General features: G+C 37.8%; 1 protein-coding gene across 1 annotated transcript; it reads left to right on the top strand.

Moving 5' to 3' along the window:
* The first annotated feature begins 55 nt into the window (after positions 1-55).
* MRPL30 (mitochondrial ribosomal protein L30) lies at positions 56-9,346 on the top strand. The gene is made up of 6 exons (XM_032877856.1): positions 56-110; positions 4,578-4,655; positions 6,308-6,388; positions 8,622-8,768; positions 8,998-9,071; positions 9,150-9,346. The coding sequence occupies exons 2-6, from the start codon at positions 4,605-4,607 to the stop codon at positions 9,277-9,279; spliced, it is 483 nt and encodes a 160-aa protein (XP_032733747.1). The 5' UTR covers positions 56-110; positions 4,578-4,604; the 3' UTR covers positions 9,280-9,346.
* The last annotated feature ends 11,854 nt before the right edge of the window (positions 9,347-21,200 follow it).

Genomic DNA, 21,200 nt, shown 5'->3' with positions numbered 1-21,200 from the left:
GCGGGACAAAGCCGGAACTAAAAGTGCGTGTTTTCGGCATCGGTGCGCGCTGTGACTGCAGGGGTTGAGTGTAGCGCTTGCTCTTCTTAACACTGTTCACTTTACACTAGGTGAGTAGGTTCGGTTTGAACCAGATTGAGCCGTGGCTGGTGAGAGGGGAATGAGTGACGGAAAATTTTGCATTTTTTCTTGGAGTAGGTACGTGGGAACGCTATGGAGATGCCGATTGGTTTTCCTGTTGGATTCTGAGTTTGCGGGTCGCAGGAACCTAAATGGCCCTGCGCCCATGTACTGTCCCACGGCCTCGCGAAAAGCCAGTGGTTGACCGGATGCTGTTTCCCAGTTCCCGAGCCCCTCGGTTTGTTGAGCCCGACTCTTGGAGCCCGAGGGCCGGGCCGCCTAGGCAGGATAGCTTAGTGAGGCAGGGGATTCAGGTTGGTTTGAGCAGTTCTTTGCTTCTGTTTTATTATTTCGGTTTCCCACTGGGGGTCAGCGTAACTTGATTTTTGTTAATGAAGATAAAATCTTACCTAATTGCATTTTAGAAGGCAAAAACTTCCAGGGTTGGCAGTTAAAAAATTTACCATTTTACCAAAACCTGTAATTTTGCAACCATGTTTTGATCACCACCTAGCCACAGCGGCCTGTTCTGTGTCTTTTTGCCAGGAGGCGCGGATGAGGAGGAGGACTGCCTATTATTTGATAGGCATGAGGAATTACAAGAAGAGACATTTATTGCCTTCAGAGATCTCGGTTTATTGAAAGGGATATTCTGTGTTGTGCATTTTCATTTGTTTCCAAACCTCCATTTGTCGTTAAATAGATGTCTAAAACTATTCAGACATTAACTGGGAGCGGAAAATCGCCTTGATAGCCTTCCCCGCAGGGGTATGTTAACATTTTGCTTACTGATAGCCTTCCAGAGGTTTTCTCTATATACACACATTTTTTTTTCCCTTTTTTAATGGAAAAGGGATCATACTTCTCATGACGTATGTATTCTTCTTTTGCACCGGTGCAAGAGAAGTTATTGTACAGTAGAAGATGGTATAGTTACTTCAAGGTCCAAGAGTTGTGTGCCTTATTATTAACAATAATCTTTACTTTTTATTAGAACTTAGAACTTTTGACTGTTACTCCTTTTGAAGTCGGTGAATTAAACTTAGTTCAACAAAAACCGATTGTGTGCATAGTCCATGACATGTGCTGCTTTAGGTATATACTTGGGATATACCTCTGTGAAGAGACAGAGCAGACCAAAAACAAAATAAAATATAAAAACTATTGTCCTTGTGGCATTAACATGTTCCTGGGTGGAGACAGACAGTAAACAACAAACCTAATAAACTGTGTTAGAAGATAAGTGCTATGGAAAGAAAATCAAGGGAAGTAAGAAGTCTGACAATATGGGGGTCCGTCAAAATATTGAATAATGGAATCAAGGTAGGCCCCACTGGAAAAAGATTTGAGCCAAGAATTGAAGGAACTAAGAGATTTAAGTATGAATATCAGGAGCATTCCAGGAGAAAGAACAGCCTGTCCAAAGGAGCCTGGCTGCCTGGCAACTTGGAGGACCTGTAAGGGGGCCATGTGTGTATTGATTAAGAGTGATTGGAGATGAAGTCCTAGAGGTGGGGGTTAAGGACTGGCTGTCACTCTCATGCATTAAAGCTTTTGGGTATTTAATAAATTAACTTTTTTATTTTAGAAGAATTTTAGGTTTATGGGAAAGTTATGAAGATAGTACAGAGTTCCTATATACTCCACACCTGATTTCCCCTTTTATTAGTATCTTACATTAGTATGGTACATATGTGTTATAATTGATGAATTACTATTGATACAACATTAACCAAAGTTCATACTTCATTCAGATTTCTTAGTGTTTACTAGATGTCCTTTAACTGTTCCAGAATCCCATTTAGTCGTCATGGCTCCTTAGGCTCCTCTTGACTATGGTAGTATCTCACTTTCCTTGTTTTTGGTGACCTTGACAGTTTTAAGGCACTCAGGTATTTGACGAGGTACTGGTCAAGTATTTTTCACAATGTCCTTCAAATGAAGTTTGATGTTTTTCTCTCAGATGTGTTGTGTTAGGGGTCTTGGGGAAGAAAACCACAGACAAGAAGTGCCATTCTCATTCCATCCTATCGAGTGTGCATGCTATTAGCTTGACTTTTATAACAGTTGATATTAACCATGATCACCTGGCAGACATAGTGTTTGTGAGGTTTCTCTAGTACAATGTTATTTTCCCCCTTTCTATACTGTACTCAGGGAGCAAGTTATTAAGCATAGCTTATACTTAAGAGATGAGTGGTTTTTCTCCACCTTTTTGAGAGGGAAATATCTGCATAAGTTATTTGGAATTCTCTAAGGGAGATTTGTTCTCTCCCATTAATTTACTTCTTCATTTATATGAGTATGGAAATGGTTATTTTATAGTTTGGATTATAAGCCAATACTTTGTTACTTACTTTGTTGCTTATATTGGTCTAGCTTTAGTCACTGGGAGCTCTTTTCCTATGTCCCTTTGACATGCTCCCATCATTTTGATTTTTTGATGGGTTCCTTTCTAATGCTACAAGATGCTCTTGTTTGTATATTCCCTGCTGTAGCCCTCCAATCAGCCATTTTTTCTTTTATTAGACAATGCTAAGATCAGGGTGCTGGGTACGCTTACTGCTACCGGGATGCCATTGCTTTTTGGTCTTTTTAGCTAACAGAGCTAACCCATGTGTACATACGTGTCTGTGATTATTTCTTTATCCATCACTATATTTAGCTAAACATGAGCTTAAACTCTAATCTGTGTCATTGGATCACATGGATTTATTCTGGCTTTTTCTCTTGCTTATATGTTACTTCTTAATCCAATGGTGAGAAAGGCTGGCTCACTGGAAGGTTTTGAGAAAAGGAGTTGACATGATCTGATTTAGGATTTTAATTAGATGATTGCTGCCATGGAGAAGAGATCTTAGGGAAGTTAGAATGGAAGCCAGAAGGCCATTGAGGAGGCTTTTGTTGAAATTTAAGTGATAAAAAAGTAACAAAGTGTGAAGCCAGATGAGTTGGGTTAGTATATTGTTTAACTTGGGAGGAAGAAGTATGGTAAAGTAAATACTTTATCATAACCTATTTGATTGAAGGGTGGGAGGATTAAATAAGCATCTCTTCTAAGAGCCTTGATACAAAATATATATAAACCACCAGCCAAGCAGTGGCTGATGATTTGAACTAGATGCTGATTTGAACTAGAAATTGTTATGCTGTGTGATAGTGTTTGAGGTCTGAAGTCGGAATGACAGTCAAGATATTTTGATGTACTGAATTCTGAGTTGAACAGACCATAGCTCTAACCCATTATTTGATTCAGACATTCAGAAACAAACACTGGGTGCCTACTGTTGATCAGATACTATGCTAGATGCTGAGAGTAGAAAGTGAACAAGACAAAATTCTGCTTTCATGGTTCTAAGGATTTGGTAGTTAACTCTTCTAAAACTGAATATGTAATTAATTTTGAGAGACTGGTTCAGTAGCTAAAAATTTTTCTGAAGTCTGGCTCTTTTAATGGGACACTTGTATTGATTCCCACAACTTCATTGCTTTGTCCACATCACAGGAAAGACTTGCAGAGCTTGAATGAGTCACAATCTGGTGGATTCACTGAAATACAGCATTATATCCTATTTTGGTGTGTTAGAGTATTCTTATTACGGTTTTGTAATAATTTAATATTTTTGTTATAGTAAAAGCTACCATTTATTGAGGGCTTCTTATGTGCTAGATACTGTTTTAGGAGTTTTTAGAATAACTCATTTGCAAGTTAGGTATTATATTCTTTCTTTTGGGAAAAAATTGAAGCACACAAATTAAATAACCTATCCAAAATATACATGTACTTCATAAACCTAATCTTTTCTGTTTTCAGTATATATCAGTATAGTAGTTGTAATTATTTGTGTCTAAATTAACATGACTTCACATCATAGAAATTTAAGAATAGTTTAAAAATACAAATATGCAAAAAAGGAAGTTATGGTTTGCTTTTTATCAGAAAGGGGTTATGATTTAGTGAAAATGCACTGGTCTAGGAACTAGAATTGGGCTCTAGACCGTATACTCCTTGGATTGCTGGATGCCCTTGGGTAAATGATTGATTATTCATTTTCCACATAAGAAGGTTGTTCACTCTAGTTCTAGGAGTCAGGATTTCTTCAGTCCCTTCTAGCCCTTCCATTTTCTGATTCTATAACAAAGCATTCTTTGTGCTCATTGTTGAAGAAAATTTTTAAATAATAATAACCTCCTTTACCCGTTTTTGTTGAGTCAACTTAGGTTCTAACTCATCTGGCAAAAATGGGATGTGGTTAATGTATAGTTACTACCTATGGTTTTGCTGAACTCCGAGTAACATATTTATTTTAACTTAATTCTTACCTTTATTTTATTAAAATAATAAGATTTCACTGTGAAACTTAAATCAAGTTTATAATTAACTTGATTTCCAATTTAATTAACTGTCAATTTCCAAGACACATTTGACCCATGGATCTATTTTCTGCTTGTCGTAGCCTCAGAAGAAAACCGTCACCACACTCATGGCGGGGATTTTGCGCTCAATAGTTCAGAGGCCCCCAGGCAGACTCCAAGTAAGTGTTTCTTTTCAAGTTCTCTCTCTCTCTCTTTTTTAAATTCCTTAAGAACTGTTTCTTTCTCTTTTGTAATTAACAAAACAGGCAAGTTAAACTGCACAAGTTCCTTTTTTTATATATGTATTTTTTTAATGTTGAGGGTCAGTTTTATTTATGATTTATCTGCTGTTTTATCACTAAGGATTTGACATCACAAAAGGTCTTTTCCTAGAGAACATGCTGGTAAAAAAATGTCCAATGTTGATTTCCCTTTAATCTTTTTAAAAGTTTAAGGGTTTATTGTCTTCAGTTATGAAAACATTATATTTTCAATCATAGAAAAATAAAAAACTATGGAAGAGCAGAAAGAAGAAATGCACTCTCCAGAAACCATTTATGCTTGTATTTTCATGTATTTCCTTCTAGTCTTTCTTACAGAAATTAAGCAGCTCAGCCTAATCTGTTCATGAGGACCAGAGTCTAGATACAGGTGTGCTGCTGGCTATAGATAATAATGTTAGGTGCTCTACATACATTACCTTAACCTTAGATTAATCTGTGGTGTTAGTATTATTTCCTTTTGAAATAGCTGAGGCAATTGACTCTCTGAGAGGATAAGTGTCTCATTTCTCACAGATGATAAGCACAGAATCAGAAGCCCATATTTTTCCTTTCCATTTCTCATTCACTCCTACTTTACTCTTTAATTATGTGTGGGTCTCTGCAGGACAGAGAAGGCATGAAGGGAGTGAATATTGCCCATCCAGAGAGGAGTTTCCAGATATGAAGCATTGGCAGTGAATCCTTTCACTTTAGCCAACTGAGAGCAACAGGACGGAAGATTGCTGAAGGGGAAAAAGAGATAGGAACTAGGAGTGATGGCATTATAGGGATTAGAAAGAAAACCATAAACTCATTTCTTTTTACAGAGTATTGTTGAAGATTATTATTCCACATTGTATAGAGCAGGAGTTGGCAAACTACCGTCTGCAGGTCAAATTCAGTCCACCACCTACTTCTGTAAATCAGGCTTTATTGGAAGTAGCCACGCCCACTTATTTACATACTGTTCCGGGTTGCTTTTTTTCCCCCATTATCAGAGTTGAGATTTGGCAGTGGAAACCATGCAGCCCCAAAGCTGGAAATAACTTGCTGTTTGATCCTTTACCGAAAAATATTGCAACCCCTGGTCAGAAGTCTCTATTTCACTCCTGTGTGGAATTTAAGTTACAAAACAGAAGAACATAGGGGAAATGAGAAAAGAGGGGCAAACCAGAAAACAGACTCTTAACTCTAGAGAACAAACTGAGGGTTACTGGAGGGGAGGGGATGGGCTAAATGGGTGATGGGAATTAAGGAGGGCACTTGCAATGAGTACCAGCTGTTGTAGGTAAGTGATGAATCACTAAATTCTACACCTGAAACTGAGAGTACACTATGTTAACAAACTGGAATTTAAATAAAATCTTGGGAAAAAAACAAATTCTGTATGTGCTTTTTGCTTTCTAATGTTAGTGGTAAGGTAAATATATTCTTTCAGCTAAGGGGCTGAGATAAATGTTTGATAATTATAGGTTAAGTAAAAACAGACTTGTCACCTAAAAATTGGTAGGTATGGATTTCTGCACTAGACAGAGTTCTTTAAAAAAATGTTTTATATCATGTTTTAGACGATGACAAAAGGTATGGAGTCTCTTATTTACATGGATTGGATTCGTCACAAATTTACCAAGTCAAGAATTCCAGATAAAGTAAGAATAAGTGTTGGGAGACGGGGGGTTAACGTTACTATTTAAGCATGTGATGTTTTAAAAGGTACCTGCTTTTGTAATATTGATAACTTTTATGTTAAGTAATTTGGGGAGGTTGGTGGCAGGGTAGAGTTTAAATAAAACATGGTGGAATTTATCTAAATAATGATTTTTTTTTCTTTTTAAATGTACTACTGGCCTTTGTAGTAGTAGGTTTTTATCATCTTGGGATCTCTTTATTCCTGCTTATGGTTTTTTGCCTTAATATTTTGTGTTTTCATATTACCATTGTCCTCAGAAAACTGTGAGTCTTCTTCCTGCTCAGACATGTGGCTCTGTGTTCACTTCTATATCGAATATTGCAACTTGGGATCTTTGAGTTTTCTCTGCTAGATTTATCTGTACATACCATTCTTTCGGAAAATACTAGCTACATTGCTTTTCGTGTTTTTTTTCCTACATTAGCCACATAGAATCACTTGATTTTCCCAAGTATTCCATGCTCTTTACAATGTTTCTTTCTCTCTTCTCTCCTTTTCTTTGGGATGCCTGCCCCATCCTCTGTCTTCCACCATTCTTCTCACCCTGGGTCTCTTCAAAACGCCTAGAAAATCCAAACAAGCAAAAACAACTGAAAAGCATACTTAATCCCACCTACCACAGCTACTGTTAATATCTTCCACATCGTTTTCTGTTTCATATTTTTAAAGATATGAATAATCTCATGTATAATGTTTTTCTAGTTGCTTTCTTCATTTAGCAATATAGTGGGAACCTCTCAGCAGATAAGTTTCTGCAATATTATTTTCATGATTGAATTATATGCCCCTTTTTTTGACAGAGAGAGACATAGTGAGCGAGGAAACACAAGCAGGGGGAGTGGAAGGGGGAGAAGCAGGCTTCCTGCTGATCGGGGAACCCGATGTGGGGCTTAATCCCAGGACCCTGGGATCGTGACCTGAGCCGAAGGCAGATGCTTAACAACTGAGCCACCCAGGTGCCCCTGAATTACAGGCTTTTTGATTAAAGTGCCGTCTTTTGTGTGTGTGATTCCCAGGAGGTATGATTCTTAATCTAGTATCTTTGAAACCCTTATAGGTACCTAAGTGTGTGTGTGTATAATATGATTTCTTAGAATCAGTATTTATGTAATATATCATATATACAAACCTATGTATTTTGGTACAGATGAAACAAATCCAAGAGCCTACTACAGGGGTGCCTGGGTGGCTTAGTTAGTTAAGTGTCTGACTTTGGTTCAGGTCATGATCCCAGGGTCCTGGGTTTGAGTCCTGTGTCAGGCAGGGGCTCTGCATCTCTTTTTCCCTCTGTCCTTTCTCCCTGCTCATGCTCTCTATCTCTCCTTTTTCTCTCAAATAAATAAAATCTTTTTTTAAAAAATCCTATTACTCATGGTTGTATGGATTTTATTTATTATTATTATTATTTTTTGCTTAAGAATGTTTTGTGGCCATTCTTCAAAGTTTGTAGCTGCTAAGATAGTAGACCTTATTTTAATGGCAGCATTGTATCCTATTGGATACATCATTATTTAGTCGTATCATATTTTGTTCGGTTTTGTTATTGTTAATTTTAGTTTTATTAGAATGTATGCATTGTAATTCATATAGTTATCCTATGAGGAACACGGATGTGACCTTTAAATTTTTCAGTATTACAAATAGTATTACCATATACATCCTTATTCAGTACATTTTATGTACGTAGGGAAGTTTTCCATGGGATAGCTTACTGGAACTTTTTGATTCTTAGAGAGTCAGTTCTGTGGACCCATTTCTAATCCTTCATAGGCAATCATTTGTACTCTTCTGGTGCTTTGTACATACTTTTTAATGATCCTCATGTGTTACTGTCATTGTAAGCTTATCTTTGTTCCCCTGCTTGAATGGGGTGGAGGATGCAGCTGTGCTGAGCTTTTTTAGTGCTAATACAGTCTCCAGGCATTTGAACTTTTTAGTGTCTTTTGATTGCTCCTGCTTCAGTCTTAAAACAATCTTTGTGTGATACTTTTTTCAGAGTATGAAATTATTAGACTTTGTCTATCTAAGTAATCAGATGGGTATAAATGTTCAGTTTGAGGCTAGGATTACAGAAAGATTTGGGATGAGATCATTATGTAGTCATTTTTTTTTTTTTTTAAGAAAAAAAAGATACTTAGACACATAGATACATAGAAGTTGAAAATTTACCATTTATAATTTTTCCTTCTTAGGTATTTCAGCCTTCACCTGCAGATCATGAAAAATATGGTGGGGATCCACAGCACCCTCATAAACTGCATATTGTTACCAGAATAAAAAGTACAAAAAGACGTCCATATTGGGAAAAAGATACAATAAAGATGCTTGGACTAGAAAAAGTATGCAACTATTTAAGTCATCTTATGAGAGGTTTAAATTTGCTTTAAATTGTATAATTCTTAAACTTTAAGGTGTATTTTTACTATTTCTTTTGTTTAAATATATTATTTAGTGTAATTTATTTGAAACTTTGATTTAGACATAACAGGCCTTCATTTTCACATTTTGGTGAAATATGGGACCATCTGTTCTGAATCCAATCCATTACATGGTTTCCTTTCTCTGTAGGCACATACTCCTCAAGTTCACAAGAATATCCCTTCAGTGAATGCAAAACTGAAAGTGGTTAAACATTTGATAAGGTTTGTTGTTTGCTACTTCAACAATTTTAAAAAATGTGTTACCTGGTATAATTCTAAAAGCATTTTTTTATGTTACAGGATCAAGCCCCTGAAGTTACCCCAAGGACTTCCAACAGAGGAGGACATGTCCAACATGTGCCTCAAGAGCACTGGGGAATTAGTGCGGTGGCATCTAAACCCCATAGACCAAGAAGAAGTTAAGTCCTAAGGCCAGAGCAGTTTCGTATTAAGAAATGTAAATCATTGTGTTCTCATTAAAATATATTTTAAATACTGGTCCTTTTCACTGGCTAAACATGGTGTGATTCTTCCTTATATAGGCTTGAGATTCAGTGCAGAGGACTGTGGAGGGAGGGAGGGGAAACTGAAGGGAAAGAAATCAGGGAGAGAAACCATGAGACTCTTAACTCTAAGAAACAAATGGAGGGTTGCTGGGAGGGAACTGGGTAGGGGATGGGGAAAGTGGGTAATGGGCATTAAGGAGGGCATGTGATGTAATGAGCATTGGTGTTATATGCAGCTGATGAATAACTGAACTCTGCATCTGTACATCAATGATGTACTTTACGTTGGCTAATGGAATTTAAATTTTAAAAAAAGATTTATTTATCTATTAGAACAGGGAGGAAGGGCAGAGGGAGAGGGAGAGAATCTCAAGCAGACTCCCCACTGAGCGTGGAGCCCAACAAGGTACTCAATCCTGTGACCCCGAAATCATAACCTGAGCCAAAACCAAGAGTCAGATGCTCAACCAACTGCTTCATCCAGGCACCCCAGGTATCATTAATTACTAAGCTTAAACAGTTTTAATTCAACAGTTACTGAATATCCCATATGTGTAAATCCTAGAGGGGCTATAAAGCCAAAGGACACTAAATAACTTCAGGGAGCTTATTCTCATTAGAGAGACCTCTGTGCTACAACAAAATGTGTCCTTTCTGCAGGCAGGTTGAGGGTAGCTGTGTAAGTAAAAGCTCATCACTGCTAGTTTTTTTTGCCATCTCTTTCACTGTACTGATATTAATGTTGTTTAAAATGGGGAAAAGAACATTGGTTAATTTTTACCCGAAGAGTCTAATAAAATTTAGGTAAGTAATTTTAACCTCAACAGCCCATGACTAGAAAAAAGGACCTAAATGTTAAGTTGAATATTTAGAAGTAAAAATTGTCTAGAAGAAGAAAAGTCTATAGGGCGAACATGGGCATAAGCTGTGCATTAATTTTCTTTGGCTGAGTAACAGATTACAACAAACTCAGTTGCTTAAAGCAACACATAGTTAACTCACTATTTCTTTGGGTCAGAAATTTGGGCTTATATTTGCAGTGACATGGGTGGAGCTATAGTGTATTATGCTAAGTGAAAAAAGAGACAAATACCATGAAATATGATTTCATTCATGTGTGAAATGTAAGAAAACAGATGAATATATGGGAAGGGGGAAAAGAGGAAAAGTATATAGGGAAATAAACCATAAGAGAATCTTAACAACAACATGGGTTATTGGAGGGTTAATGGGGGGAGGTAGGTGGGGGATGGGCTAGATGGGTGATGATTATTAAAGAGGTCACTTGTGATGAGCACTGGGTGTGGTATGTAAGGGATGAATCACTGAATTCTACTCCAGAAACTAATATTGTACTGTTAGTTAACAAAAATTTAAATAAAATAAATTACAAAGAAGAAGAAGTTTGGGCTTAGCAGGGCTTAGTCTGCCTAGGGTTTCACAAGGCTGAGTTCTTGTCGGAGTGTTGATTCGGAAAGGATCTGCTTCCAAGCTCTCAGATTGTTGGCAGAGTTCATTTCCTTGTAGTTGTAGGATTTATGGCAAGTTGCTTCTTCAAACCCAGTATTGAGAGAAACTCCAGCAAGATGGGTGCTACACTCCTAGGTATTCATGCAAATTCAGTCATGTATATCCCATCGCCTTTGCATTCCATTGGTTAGAAGCAAGTCATAAGTCTGGCTAAACTCAAGAAAGGGGAATTTTGCAAATGTATAACTGGCAGGAGGCAAGGATCTTGGGGGGCCTCCTTAAAGTTTACCTGTGAAGTACGATAAGTTCCATCCCCATGCTCTACCCAGGTTGATATGAGGCCTCCCTTGGCCTCATATCATTTTCAAAACCTTTTAAGGAGTTCTTGCTTGCTCATGTCTTTGGGTCTCCAAGAATTCATCTGCTTTGTTTCAGATTTTGTCTGACCTCTCATTGGTGACCATTGGCATTTGATCAAGCTCAAGGAGATGAAGTTACCCAAGCACTAGCACTACCTTTTTTTTTTTTTTAAAGATTTATTTATTTGAGAGAACACAGGAGGGGCAGAGGAAGAGAGAGAATCCTTAAGAGAGAGAATCCTTAAGCAGTCTCCTCGCTGAGTGCAGAGCCCAATGTGGAGCTTGATCTTAGGACCCTGAGATCATGACCTGAGCTGAAATCAAGAGCTGGATGCTCAACCAGCTGAGTCACCCAGGCACCCCTGGCTCTAACGTTAAGTACCATACCAGTTCTCTCATTCTCCTCTACCCCTCAGCTTAGGCACAGAGATACCTGCTGAGGGCAGGTGTCCTGGCCACTGGCTCCTTAGTGCATTTTGCTCCAAACCCATGCTCCTGCACTCTGATGCAACTGCCCTTCAGGGTCAAACCTGCATCTGTTCCTAGTGTCACAAGACCCTTCCCCAGAGGATCAGTGCAGATCCCCACCATGCCAGATCCCTAAAGTTTAAAATTTTAAACTTAGCCAGCCTGACTGGAATAGAGCCCAAAGTACACTATGCTGCTCAAGTGGGCAAGCAACCCAGACACAGAGTGAAAACAGCGACCTGAAAAACACCTACAACATACAAGGATAAATTATTTGTTCAGGGACAGCTTCCCTGATGGCAGTGAGCAGGTACTCCCTTCTCCAGGAATAAAGGAGCTAGCTTCCCCACATCTAAGCATAAACCGTCTTTGGTTAACAACACAGCACCAATATTGGATGCTTAAATTGCTTACACAAAAACCTGCTGCCCTGCACTCTGCTGTTACTGCTTTCCTCAGGCAAGTGTGTCTGAGAACAAGCACATTGGCCCTTCCCTCAGAAGACCAGCACAAACACCAGCATATACCAAGTCTACTGATCATAGAGCACTGTGAAACTTCAGCTCTAGTGGGAATAGCTTCATGTCTCTTTTAACAAGCGGACCAGAGTACACCTAGTTAAAATTTTGCCATACTCTGGCCAAGGTCCAAACACCCCACTGCAGACAAAAGCCCTGCAGAGGACTGACCTGAGGGAGAGAGGAGCCATAACACAGCAACAGAGTACACACAGCATACACACAGACATTTCCTAAAGCACCAGGTCCTGAACATTATACGACCTCTTCATAAAGCTATTACTGTCAGGAGCAGGAAACATAATAGGCTTCCTAACACACAGTAGAAGACAGAGACTGAGACAAAGTGGCAAGGTGGAGGAATTTATCCCAAAAGAAGAAGAAAAGGTCACGACCAGGGTTTTAATGGAAACAGATATAAGTAATACACCTGATCTAGAATTTAAAACAATCATAAGGATACAAGCTGGACTTGAGAAAAGCATAGAAGACATGAGGGGGCCCCTTTAACACAGAGATAAAAGAGCTTAAGACCCATCAGGCCAAATTGAAAAATGCAATAACTGAGATTCAAAACTGACTGGATATAATGACCACAAGGATGGAAGAAGCAGAGGGATGAATAAGTGATACAGAAGATAGAATGATGGAAAATAAACTGATCAAAAAAGGGAAAGGAAAATCTTGGATCAGAAAGTAGAATTGGGGAACTCCGTAATTCCATGAAACATAGTAACATTCCTATCATAGGAGTCCCAGAAGAAGAAAATAGAAAAAGGGAGCAGAATGTTTATTTGAGGAAATTATAGCTGGAAACTTCCCTTATCTGGGAGAGAAAACAGGCTTCCAAATCCAGGAAGCACAGAAAACTCCCATCAGAATCAAAAGTAGGCCAACGCCAAGACCTATAGATAAATTTCCAAAATATAAAGAAAAAATCCTAAAAGCTTCAAGACAAAAGAAGTCCCTAACTTACAAGGGAAGACAAAGGTAGCAGCAGATCTTTCCACAGAAACTTGGCAGGCCAGATAAGACTCATTTTAGACAAAGGCACCTGCAAATTGAAAGTGAGGGAAGGGAGTAACAGTTTACATGGCAATGGATGTCAAAAGAAAGCCAGGGTAACAATACTTATAGCAGAAAAACTAGATTTTAAACCAAAGACTGTAACAAGAGATGAAGAACAGCACTGTATCATAATAAAGGGGTCATTCCCAGGCACCTGGGTGGCTCAGTTGTTAAGCGTCTGCCTTCAGCTCAGTCATGGTCTCAGGGTCCTGGGATTGAGCCCTGTGTCGGGCTCCTTGCTCAGCGTGAAACCTTCTCCTCCCACTCCCCCTGCTTCTGTTCCCTCTCTTTCTGTGTCTCTCTCTGTCAAATAAATAAATAAAATCTTTTTAAAAAATAGAGGGGTCATTCCAACAAGAAGATCTAACAATTGTAAATATTTATGCCCCCAACTTGGGAGCACCCAAATATATAAAACAATAACATAAAAGAATTCATTGATGATACAATAATAGTAGGGGACTTTAACACCCCAATTACATCAAAGAATGGATCATCTAAGCAGAAAATCAACAAGGAAACAATGGCTCTGAATGACACACTGGACCAGATGGACTTAACAGTTTTATTCAGAACATTTCACCCTAAAGCAATAGGATACACATTCTTTCCAAGTGCACATAGTACCTTCCTCAGAATAGATCACATATTAGGTCACAGGTCAGGCCTCAATTAATACAAAAGGATTAAGTTTACACCATGCATATTCTCCAACCACAATGCTATGAAACTTGGGTCATCCACAAGAAAAAATTTGGAAAGACCACATATACACGGAGGCTAAAGAACATCTTACTGAAGAATGAATGAGTCAACTAGGAAATTAAGAAATTAAAAAAAAACACATGGAAATAAATGAAAATGAAAACACAACAGTCCAAAACCTTTGGGCTGCAGCAGTCATAATGCAGCAGAAGCAGTCATAAGAGAGCAATATAGGCCTACCTCAAAAAGCAAGAAAAATCTCAAAAACAATCTAACCTCACATCTAGAGGAGCTAGAAAAAGAACAAATGAAGGCTAAAGTCAGCAGAAGAAAGGAAAAGCAGAGGTGCAGGTATCACAATTCTGGACTTCAAGTTATATTACAAAACTATAGTTATCAATACTATACTATAGTACTATAATACTATTGTATGGTATTGGCACAAAAACAGACATAGATCAATGGAAGAGAATAGAAAACCCAGAGATAAACAAAACTATATGGTCAACTAATCAACAAAGCAGAAAGGAATGTCCAATGGAAAAAAGATTGTTTCTTCAAAAATGGTGTGGAAAACTGGACAACAACATGCAAAAGAATGAAACTGGACCATTTTTTTACACCATATACAAAAGTAAATTTGCAATAGATGAAAGACCTAAATGTGAGACAGGAAACCATCAAAATCCTAGAGGAGAACACGGACAGTAACCTGTTTGACATCAGCCATAGCAAATTCTTACTGGATAGGTCTCCTGAGGCAAGGGAAGCAAAAGCAAAAATGAAGAGATTTTATCAAGATGAAAAGCTTCTGCACAGTGAAGGAAACAAAACTTAAAAGATAACTTTCAGAATGGGAGAAGTTATTTGCAAATGATGTATCTGATAAAGGGTTAGTATCCAAATTGTATAAAGAACTTATCAAACTCAACATCCAAAAAACAAATAATCTAGGTTAAAAATGGGCAGATGACGTGAATAGACATTTTTCCAAAGAAGACATCCAGATGGCTAATAGACACATGAAGAGATGATCAACATCACTCAGCATTGGGGAAATACAAATCCACAATGAGATATCACCTCACACCATCAGAATGGATAAAATCAACAACACAGGAAACAACAGATGGTTGCAAAAAAGCAGAGAAAGGGGAACCCTTGTGTACAGTTGGGAATGCAAACTGGTGCAGCCACTCTGAAAAACAGTGTCAAGGTTCCTCAAAGAGTTAAAAATAGAAATACCTTACAACCCAGCAATTGTACTACTACATATTTATCGAGAGGATACAAAAATATTGATTCAAAGGGACACATGCACCCCAATGTTTATAGCAACATTATCAACACAACAAATAGCCAAACTATGGGGAGAGCCCAAATGCCCATTGGCTGATGAACGGAAAAGAAAAGGTGGTATGAGAGGAGAACACAGGCAACAACCTCTTCAACCTCGGCCGCAGCAACTTCTTCCTAGGAACATTGCCAAAGGCAAGGGAAGCAAGGGCAAAAATGAACTATTGGGACTTCATCAAGATCAAAAGCTTTTGCACAGCAAAGGAAACAGTTAACAAAATCAAAATGACATACCAGATAAAGGACTAGTATCCAAAATCTATAAAGAATTTATCAAACTCAACACCCAAAGAACAATCCAATCAAGAAATGGGCAGAGGACACGAACAGATATTTCTGCAAAGAAGACATCCCAATGGCCAACAGACGCATGAAAAAGTGCTCCACATCACTCAGCATCAGGGAAATACAAATCAAAACCACAATGAGATATCACCTCACACCAGTCAGAATGGCTAAAATGAACAAGTCAGGAAATGACAGATGCTGGCGAGGATGCGGAGAAAGGGGAACCCTCCTACACTGTTGGTGGGAATGTAAGCTGGTGCAACCACTCTGGAAAACAGCATGGAGGTTCCTCAAAAAGTTGAAAATAGAGCTACCCTATGACCCAGCAATTGCACCACTGGGTATTTCCCCTAAAGATACAAATGTAGTGATCTGAAGGGGCATGTGCACCAGAATGTTTATAGCAGCAATGTCTACAATAGCCAAACTATGGAAAAAAACCTAGATGTCCATCAACAGATGAATGGATAAAGAAGAGATGGTATATATATATATATAGTGGAATACTATGCAGCCATCAAAAGAAATGAAATTTTGCCATTTGCCACGATGTGGATGGGTAACGATGTGGGAACTAGAGGGTATTATGCTTAGCGAACTAAGTCAGTCGGAGAAAGACAACTATCATATGATCTCCCTGATATGAGGAAGTGGAGATGCAACATGGGGGGTTTGGGAGGTAGGAAAAAAATAAATGAAACAAGATGGGATCAGGAGGGGACAAACCATAAGAGACTCTTAATCTCACAAAACAAACTGAGGGCTGCTGGGGGAAAAGAGGTAGGGAGAGGGGTGTGGGGTTATGGACATTGGGGAGGGTATGTGCTATGGTGAGTGCTGTGAAGTGTGTAAACCTGGAGATTCACAGACCTGTACCCCTGGGGCTAATAATACACTATATGTTAATTAAAAAACTAAAAAGCAAAAATTTAAAAAAAGGTGGTATGATATTATTCAGCCATTAACAGGAATGAAATCTTCCTATTTGCAATGACGTGGATGGAGCTAGAGAGTACTATGCTAAGCGAAATAAGTTAATCAGAGAAACAAATACAACATATGACTTCACTCATATGTGGAATTTAAGAAACAAAACAGATGAAGATGGGGGGAGGGAAAAGAGAGAGGCAAACTAGGAAACAGACTTATAATTACAGAGAACAAATAGGGTTGCTGGAGGAGAGGTAGGCAGGAGAATAGGTTAAATGGGTGATGGGTATTAAGGAAGGTACTTATGAGCACTGGGTGTGGTTTATAAGTGATAAATCACTAAATTCTACACCTGTAACTAATATTACACTGTATGAAAAAAAAATTACAGCATATGTTAACTAACTGGAATTTAAATAAAAACTTGAAACTAAAACAAAAACCAAAACCCCCCACAATATTACATAATGTTAACACTGTTTATCTCTTATAAATAATTTAAAGAAGGTATATTAATTACATATTCAATATACTGATAAATTCTGTTTTAATGCTATAGACATAAGCTTTTAGTTTATTAGTATAGATCCCCTGCAAGCAGGACAGTGAGCTTAAGCAGGCAGTTTAGAATAAGTTCATCAAGCATTAAGTTTTTCAATGACAGCTATTGCTCTAAGATAAAGAAAGCAAGGCTTTGAAACTAAGGGTGAGGTCAGACTTTAGTAAGAGATGATTTGATAGTTCCCATGAAATTGAGATAAAACCTCTTGGGCTTGTTCAGATAACACAAATAAAAGAGTTTCTTGTAGTTAGGGATAGTTAGGGAAGGAAACTAGTGAAGAGTCCTCTTCAGGTTGCAGAATACCTGTTCGTATTTGGGTTCATATTTGGGCATCACAATATCAGAGAAGTTTGGCATGCATGGTTTGCAATGCCTGGTTAAAGCCAGAAATCCTCTCCACTGTCATTTTATGAGTGGTCTAGGTACATTTAGATGGTCTTTAGTGAGTCAGGAGAGAATTTTTTTTATCCCCTGAATAGGTAGATCATGTGTGTGGTCCACACATACTGTGGTTTCACAAAATTGTAAGTTATCTTTTGAAAGTTTATGTCTCTTTCCTTTTAATTCTTAGAGGAAGTAAATGGAGTGTTTTTGTTTTTGTTTTTGTTTTTTACAGACTTACTTGTTTTCTGAAGAAAGCAAAGGAGGCTTCAATGAACCTCTGGGACATGGCTGTCCAGGTATTTTGTTGAGCTCTGCAGGTCAGGGCAAGAAGGTATTGACTTTTCTGATCTAGGTAGCTGCCTTTTCTGAAAAAGGCAGAGCAAGAGCCAGTACAGTAAAGAAAGTGGCTTCAGGCAGAAGTAATGACAGGGTATTTGCATTAGGTACTACTGTGAAGTAAGGGGTAAAATTTTATGGATTGTCTTGAGGTTTTTAAATTTTTTTTTAATTTTTAAATTGAAGTATAATTGACATATAACATTGTGTAACTTTAAGGTGTACCATGTGTTGACTTGATACATTTATATATTGTCATACAGTTGCCTATTGTATAATGTCATATGATTACCACTGGAACATTAGCTAACACCTATGTCATGTCACATTAAGTATCATTGTTTGTGTGTGTGGTGGAAACAATAAAGATCTAGAACTCTAAGCAAGTTTGAAGTTTAAAATACAATATTGTTGACTCTAATCCCTATGCTATGCATTTGTTCTTCAGAATTTACTTATCTACCTATTCCCAATTTGTACCCTTAAACAATGTATCCCCAATTCCTCCACTCCCAAGTCTCTGGTAACCATCATGTTACACTCTACTTTTATGAGTTTGGCTTTTTTAGATTTCACATATAAAAGACAGTATTTGTCTTTCTCTGCTGACTTATCTCACTTAGCATAACACCCTCAGGGTCCATCCTTGTTGTTGCAAATGGCAGGATTTCTTTTTTTTCCCCTCATGGCTAAAGAATATTCCATTATATATACACACCACAACTTCTTTATCCATTCATCTGTTGATAAATATTTAGGTTGTTTCCATATCTTGACTATTGCAACTAATGCTGCAATGAACACAGGAGTGCATATATTTCTGGTATCCTGCTTTCAGTTCCTTTGGATATATACAGAAGTGGGATTTATAGTAGTTTTATTTTTAACATTTTAAGGAACCTCCATACTGTTTTCCATAGTAGCTGAACCAATTTGCATTCCCATTTCTTGAGGTTCATTGTCAATGAATAGTAATATTTTCTGGGATTTTTAAAAAGATTTTATTTTTAAGTAATCACTACAGCCAATGTGGGGCTCACACTCACAACCTCAAGAGTCACATGCTCTGCCAACTGAGCCAGCCACGATCCCCATAGTAATATTTTGAAAGGAATCTTTTTTTTTTTTTTCCTGAGCAGTAGGTCTCAATCATGGGCCTAAAATATGCAGTGAAATATATTGTAAACAAATGCACTGTCATCCAGACCTTGTCATTCCATTTATGAAGAATAAGGAGAGTAGATTTAGCATAATTCCTAAGAACCCCTAAGAATTTCAGTTTTCAGAATGATAAATGTTAGCAAGTGAAATCCAACAACATATAAAAAGAATTGTACACCATGACCAAGTGGGATTTACAGATACACAAGGCTGGTTCAACATTTGAAAAAAAAACTTATTATTATTATTATTATTATTCTATTATGTTAGTCACCATACAGTACATCATTAGTTTTTGATGTAATGTTCCAAGATTCATTGTTTGCATATAATATGTGCCCTCCTTAATACCCATCATTGGGCCAACCCATTCCCCCAACCTCCTCCCCTCTAAAACCCTCAGTTTGTTTCTTGGAGTCCATCGTCTCTCATGGTTCGTCTACCCCTCCGATGACCCCCCCTTCATTTTTACCTTCCTTTTCCTAATGTCCTCCATGCTATTCCTTATGGTCCACAAGTAAGTGAAACCATATGCTATTTGACTTTCTTTGCTTATTTCACTCAGCACAATCTCCCCCAGTCCCATCCATGTTGATGCAAAAGCTGCATTCATCCTTTCTGATGTGTATATGGGCCATATCTTATTTATCCATTCGTCTGTTGAAGAACATCTCTGTTCTTGTCACAGTTTGGCTATTGTGGAGGTTGCTGCTATGAACATTGGGGAGCATATGGCCCTTCTTTTCACTACATCTGTATCTTTGGGGTAAATAACCTAGTAGTGCAATTGCTGGGTCATAGAGTAGTTCTATTTTAATTTTTTGAGGAACCTCCACACTGTTTTCCAAAGTGGCTACACCAACTTGCATTCCCACCAACAGTGTAAGAGCGTTCTCCTTTTCAACATTTGAAAATTAATTAATGTAATTAGTCACATCAACAAGTTAAAGAAGAAAAACCACACAATCATATTGATAGATGCAGAAAAATCATCCAAAAAATCCAATACACATCACAGGAAAAACTCTTGGCAAACCAAGAATGGAGGGGAGCTTTCTCAACTTGATTAAAAAAACAGCCACAAAAAACATACATACTTAATGGTGAGAAACTCAAAACTTTCCCAGTAAGATCAGGAGCAAGCAAGGATGTCCCCTTTCACTATTGCTTTTCAACATTGTACTGGAAGTCCTAGTTAATGCACTAAAGAGATAAAAGGTGTACAGAATGTGAAGGAAGAAATAAAACTGTCTTTGTCTCAGATGACATGTTGTCTATGTAGAAAATCCTAAAGAATCAACTAAAATTTTCCTAAAATAAATCAGCATTTATGGCAAGGTTTCAGCATACAAGATTAATATACCAAAGTCAATTGATTTCCTATATGCCAGCAATGAATAAAGTATAATTTGAAATTAAAAAGACATGGGGCACCTGGGTGGCTCAGTGGGTTAAGCCTCTGCCTTCGACTCAGGTCATGATCTTGGGGTCCTGGGATCGAGTCCCACATTGGGCTCTCTGTTCAGCAGGGAGCCTGCTTCCCCCTCTCTCTGCCTGACTCTCCACTTGTGATCTCTCTTTCTCTGTCAAATAAATAAATAAAATCTTATAAAAAAAGACATTGCCATTTACATTGGCACTACACAAAAATGAAATACTTAGGTATAAATCTAATAAAATATGTATAATATCTTTATGGGAAAAACTACAACACTCTTGTGAAAGAAAACAAAGAGAAACTAAATCAGTAAAGAGATGTTTCATTTTTATTAATGGGAAGACTCAATTTGTCAAGATGTCAGTTCTTCTCAACTTCATTTATAGATTCAAAGTAATCCTAATCAAAATCCCAGCAAGTTATTTGTTGAATATCAGCAAGCTGATTCTAAAGTTTATATGGACAGGCAAAGACCCAGGAATGACCAACTCAATATTAAAGAACAAAGTTGGAGGGACTGATATTACCTGGCTTCAAGACTTACTACAAAACTACATTAATCAAGACAGTGGTATTTGAGAAAGAATGGACAAATAGATCAATGGAACAGGATAGAGACAGCTCAGAAATAGACACACATAAATACAGTTAACCGATCTTTGACAAAGAGGCAAAGGCAATACAAGGGAGCAAAAATCATGTATTCAACAAATGGTGCTGGAACAATTGGACATCCACATCCAAAGAGAGAGAGAGAGAGAGAGAGATCTAGACACAGACCTTACACTCTTCACAAAAATTA

This window comes from Lontra canadensis, unplaced genomic scaffold, assembly GCF_010015895.1.
Source record: "Lontra canadensis isolate GAN:19392208 unplaced genomic scaffold, GSC_riverotter_1.0 scaffold61, whole genome shotgun sequence".
NCBI lineage: Eukaryota > Metazoa > Chordata > Mammalia > Carnivora > Mustelidae > Lontra > Lontra canadensis.
The sequence above is the reverse complement of the archived record's forward strand: the minus strand, read 5'-3'. Positions and strand labels throughout refer to the sequence as shown.

Excerpts from the sequence above, each read along its gene's own strand:
- MRPL30 (XM_032877856.1), top strand. The coding sequence starts at position 4,605 with ATGGCGGGGATTTTGCGCTCAATAGTTCAGAGGCCCCCAGGCAGACTC. Across the intron at positions 8,769-8,997 it reads AGATGCTTGGACTAGAAAAA|GCACATACTCCTCAAGTTCA; the intron begins GTATGCAACTAT and ends CTTTCTCTGTAG. Across the intron at positions 9,072-9,149 it reads GTGGTTAAACATTTGATAAG|GATCAAGCCCCTGAAGTTAC; the intron begins GTTTGTTGTTTG and ends TTTATGTTACAG.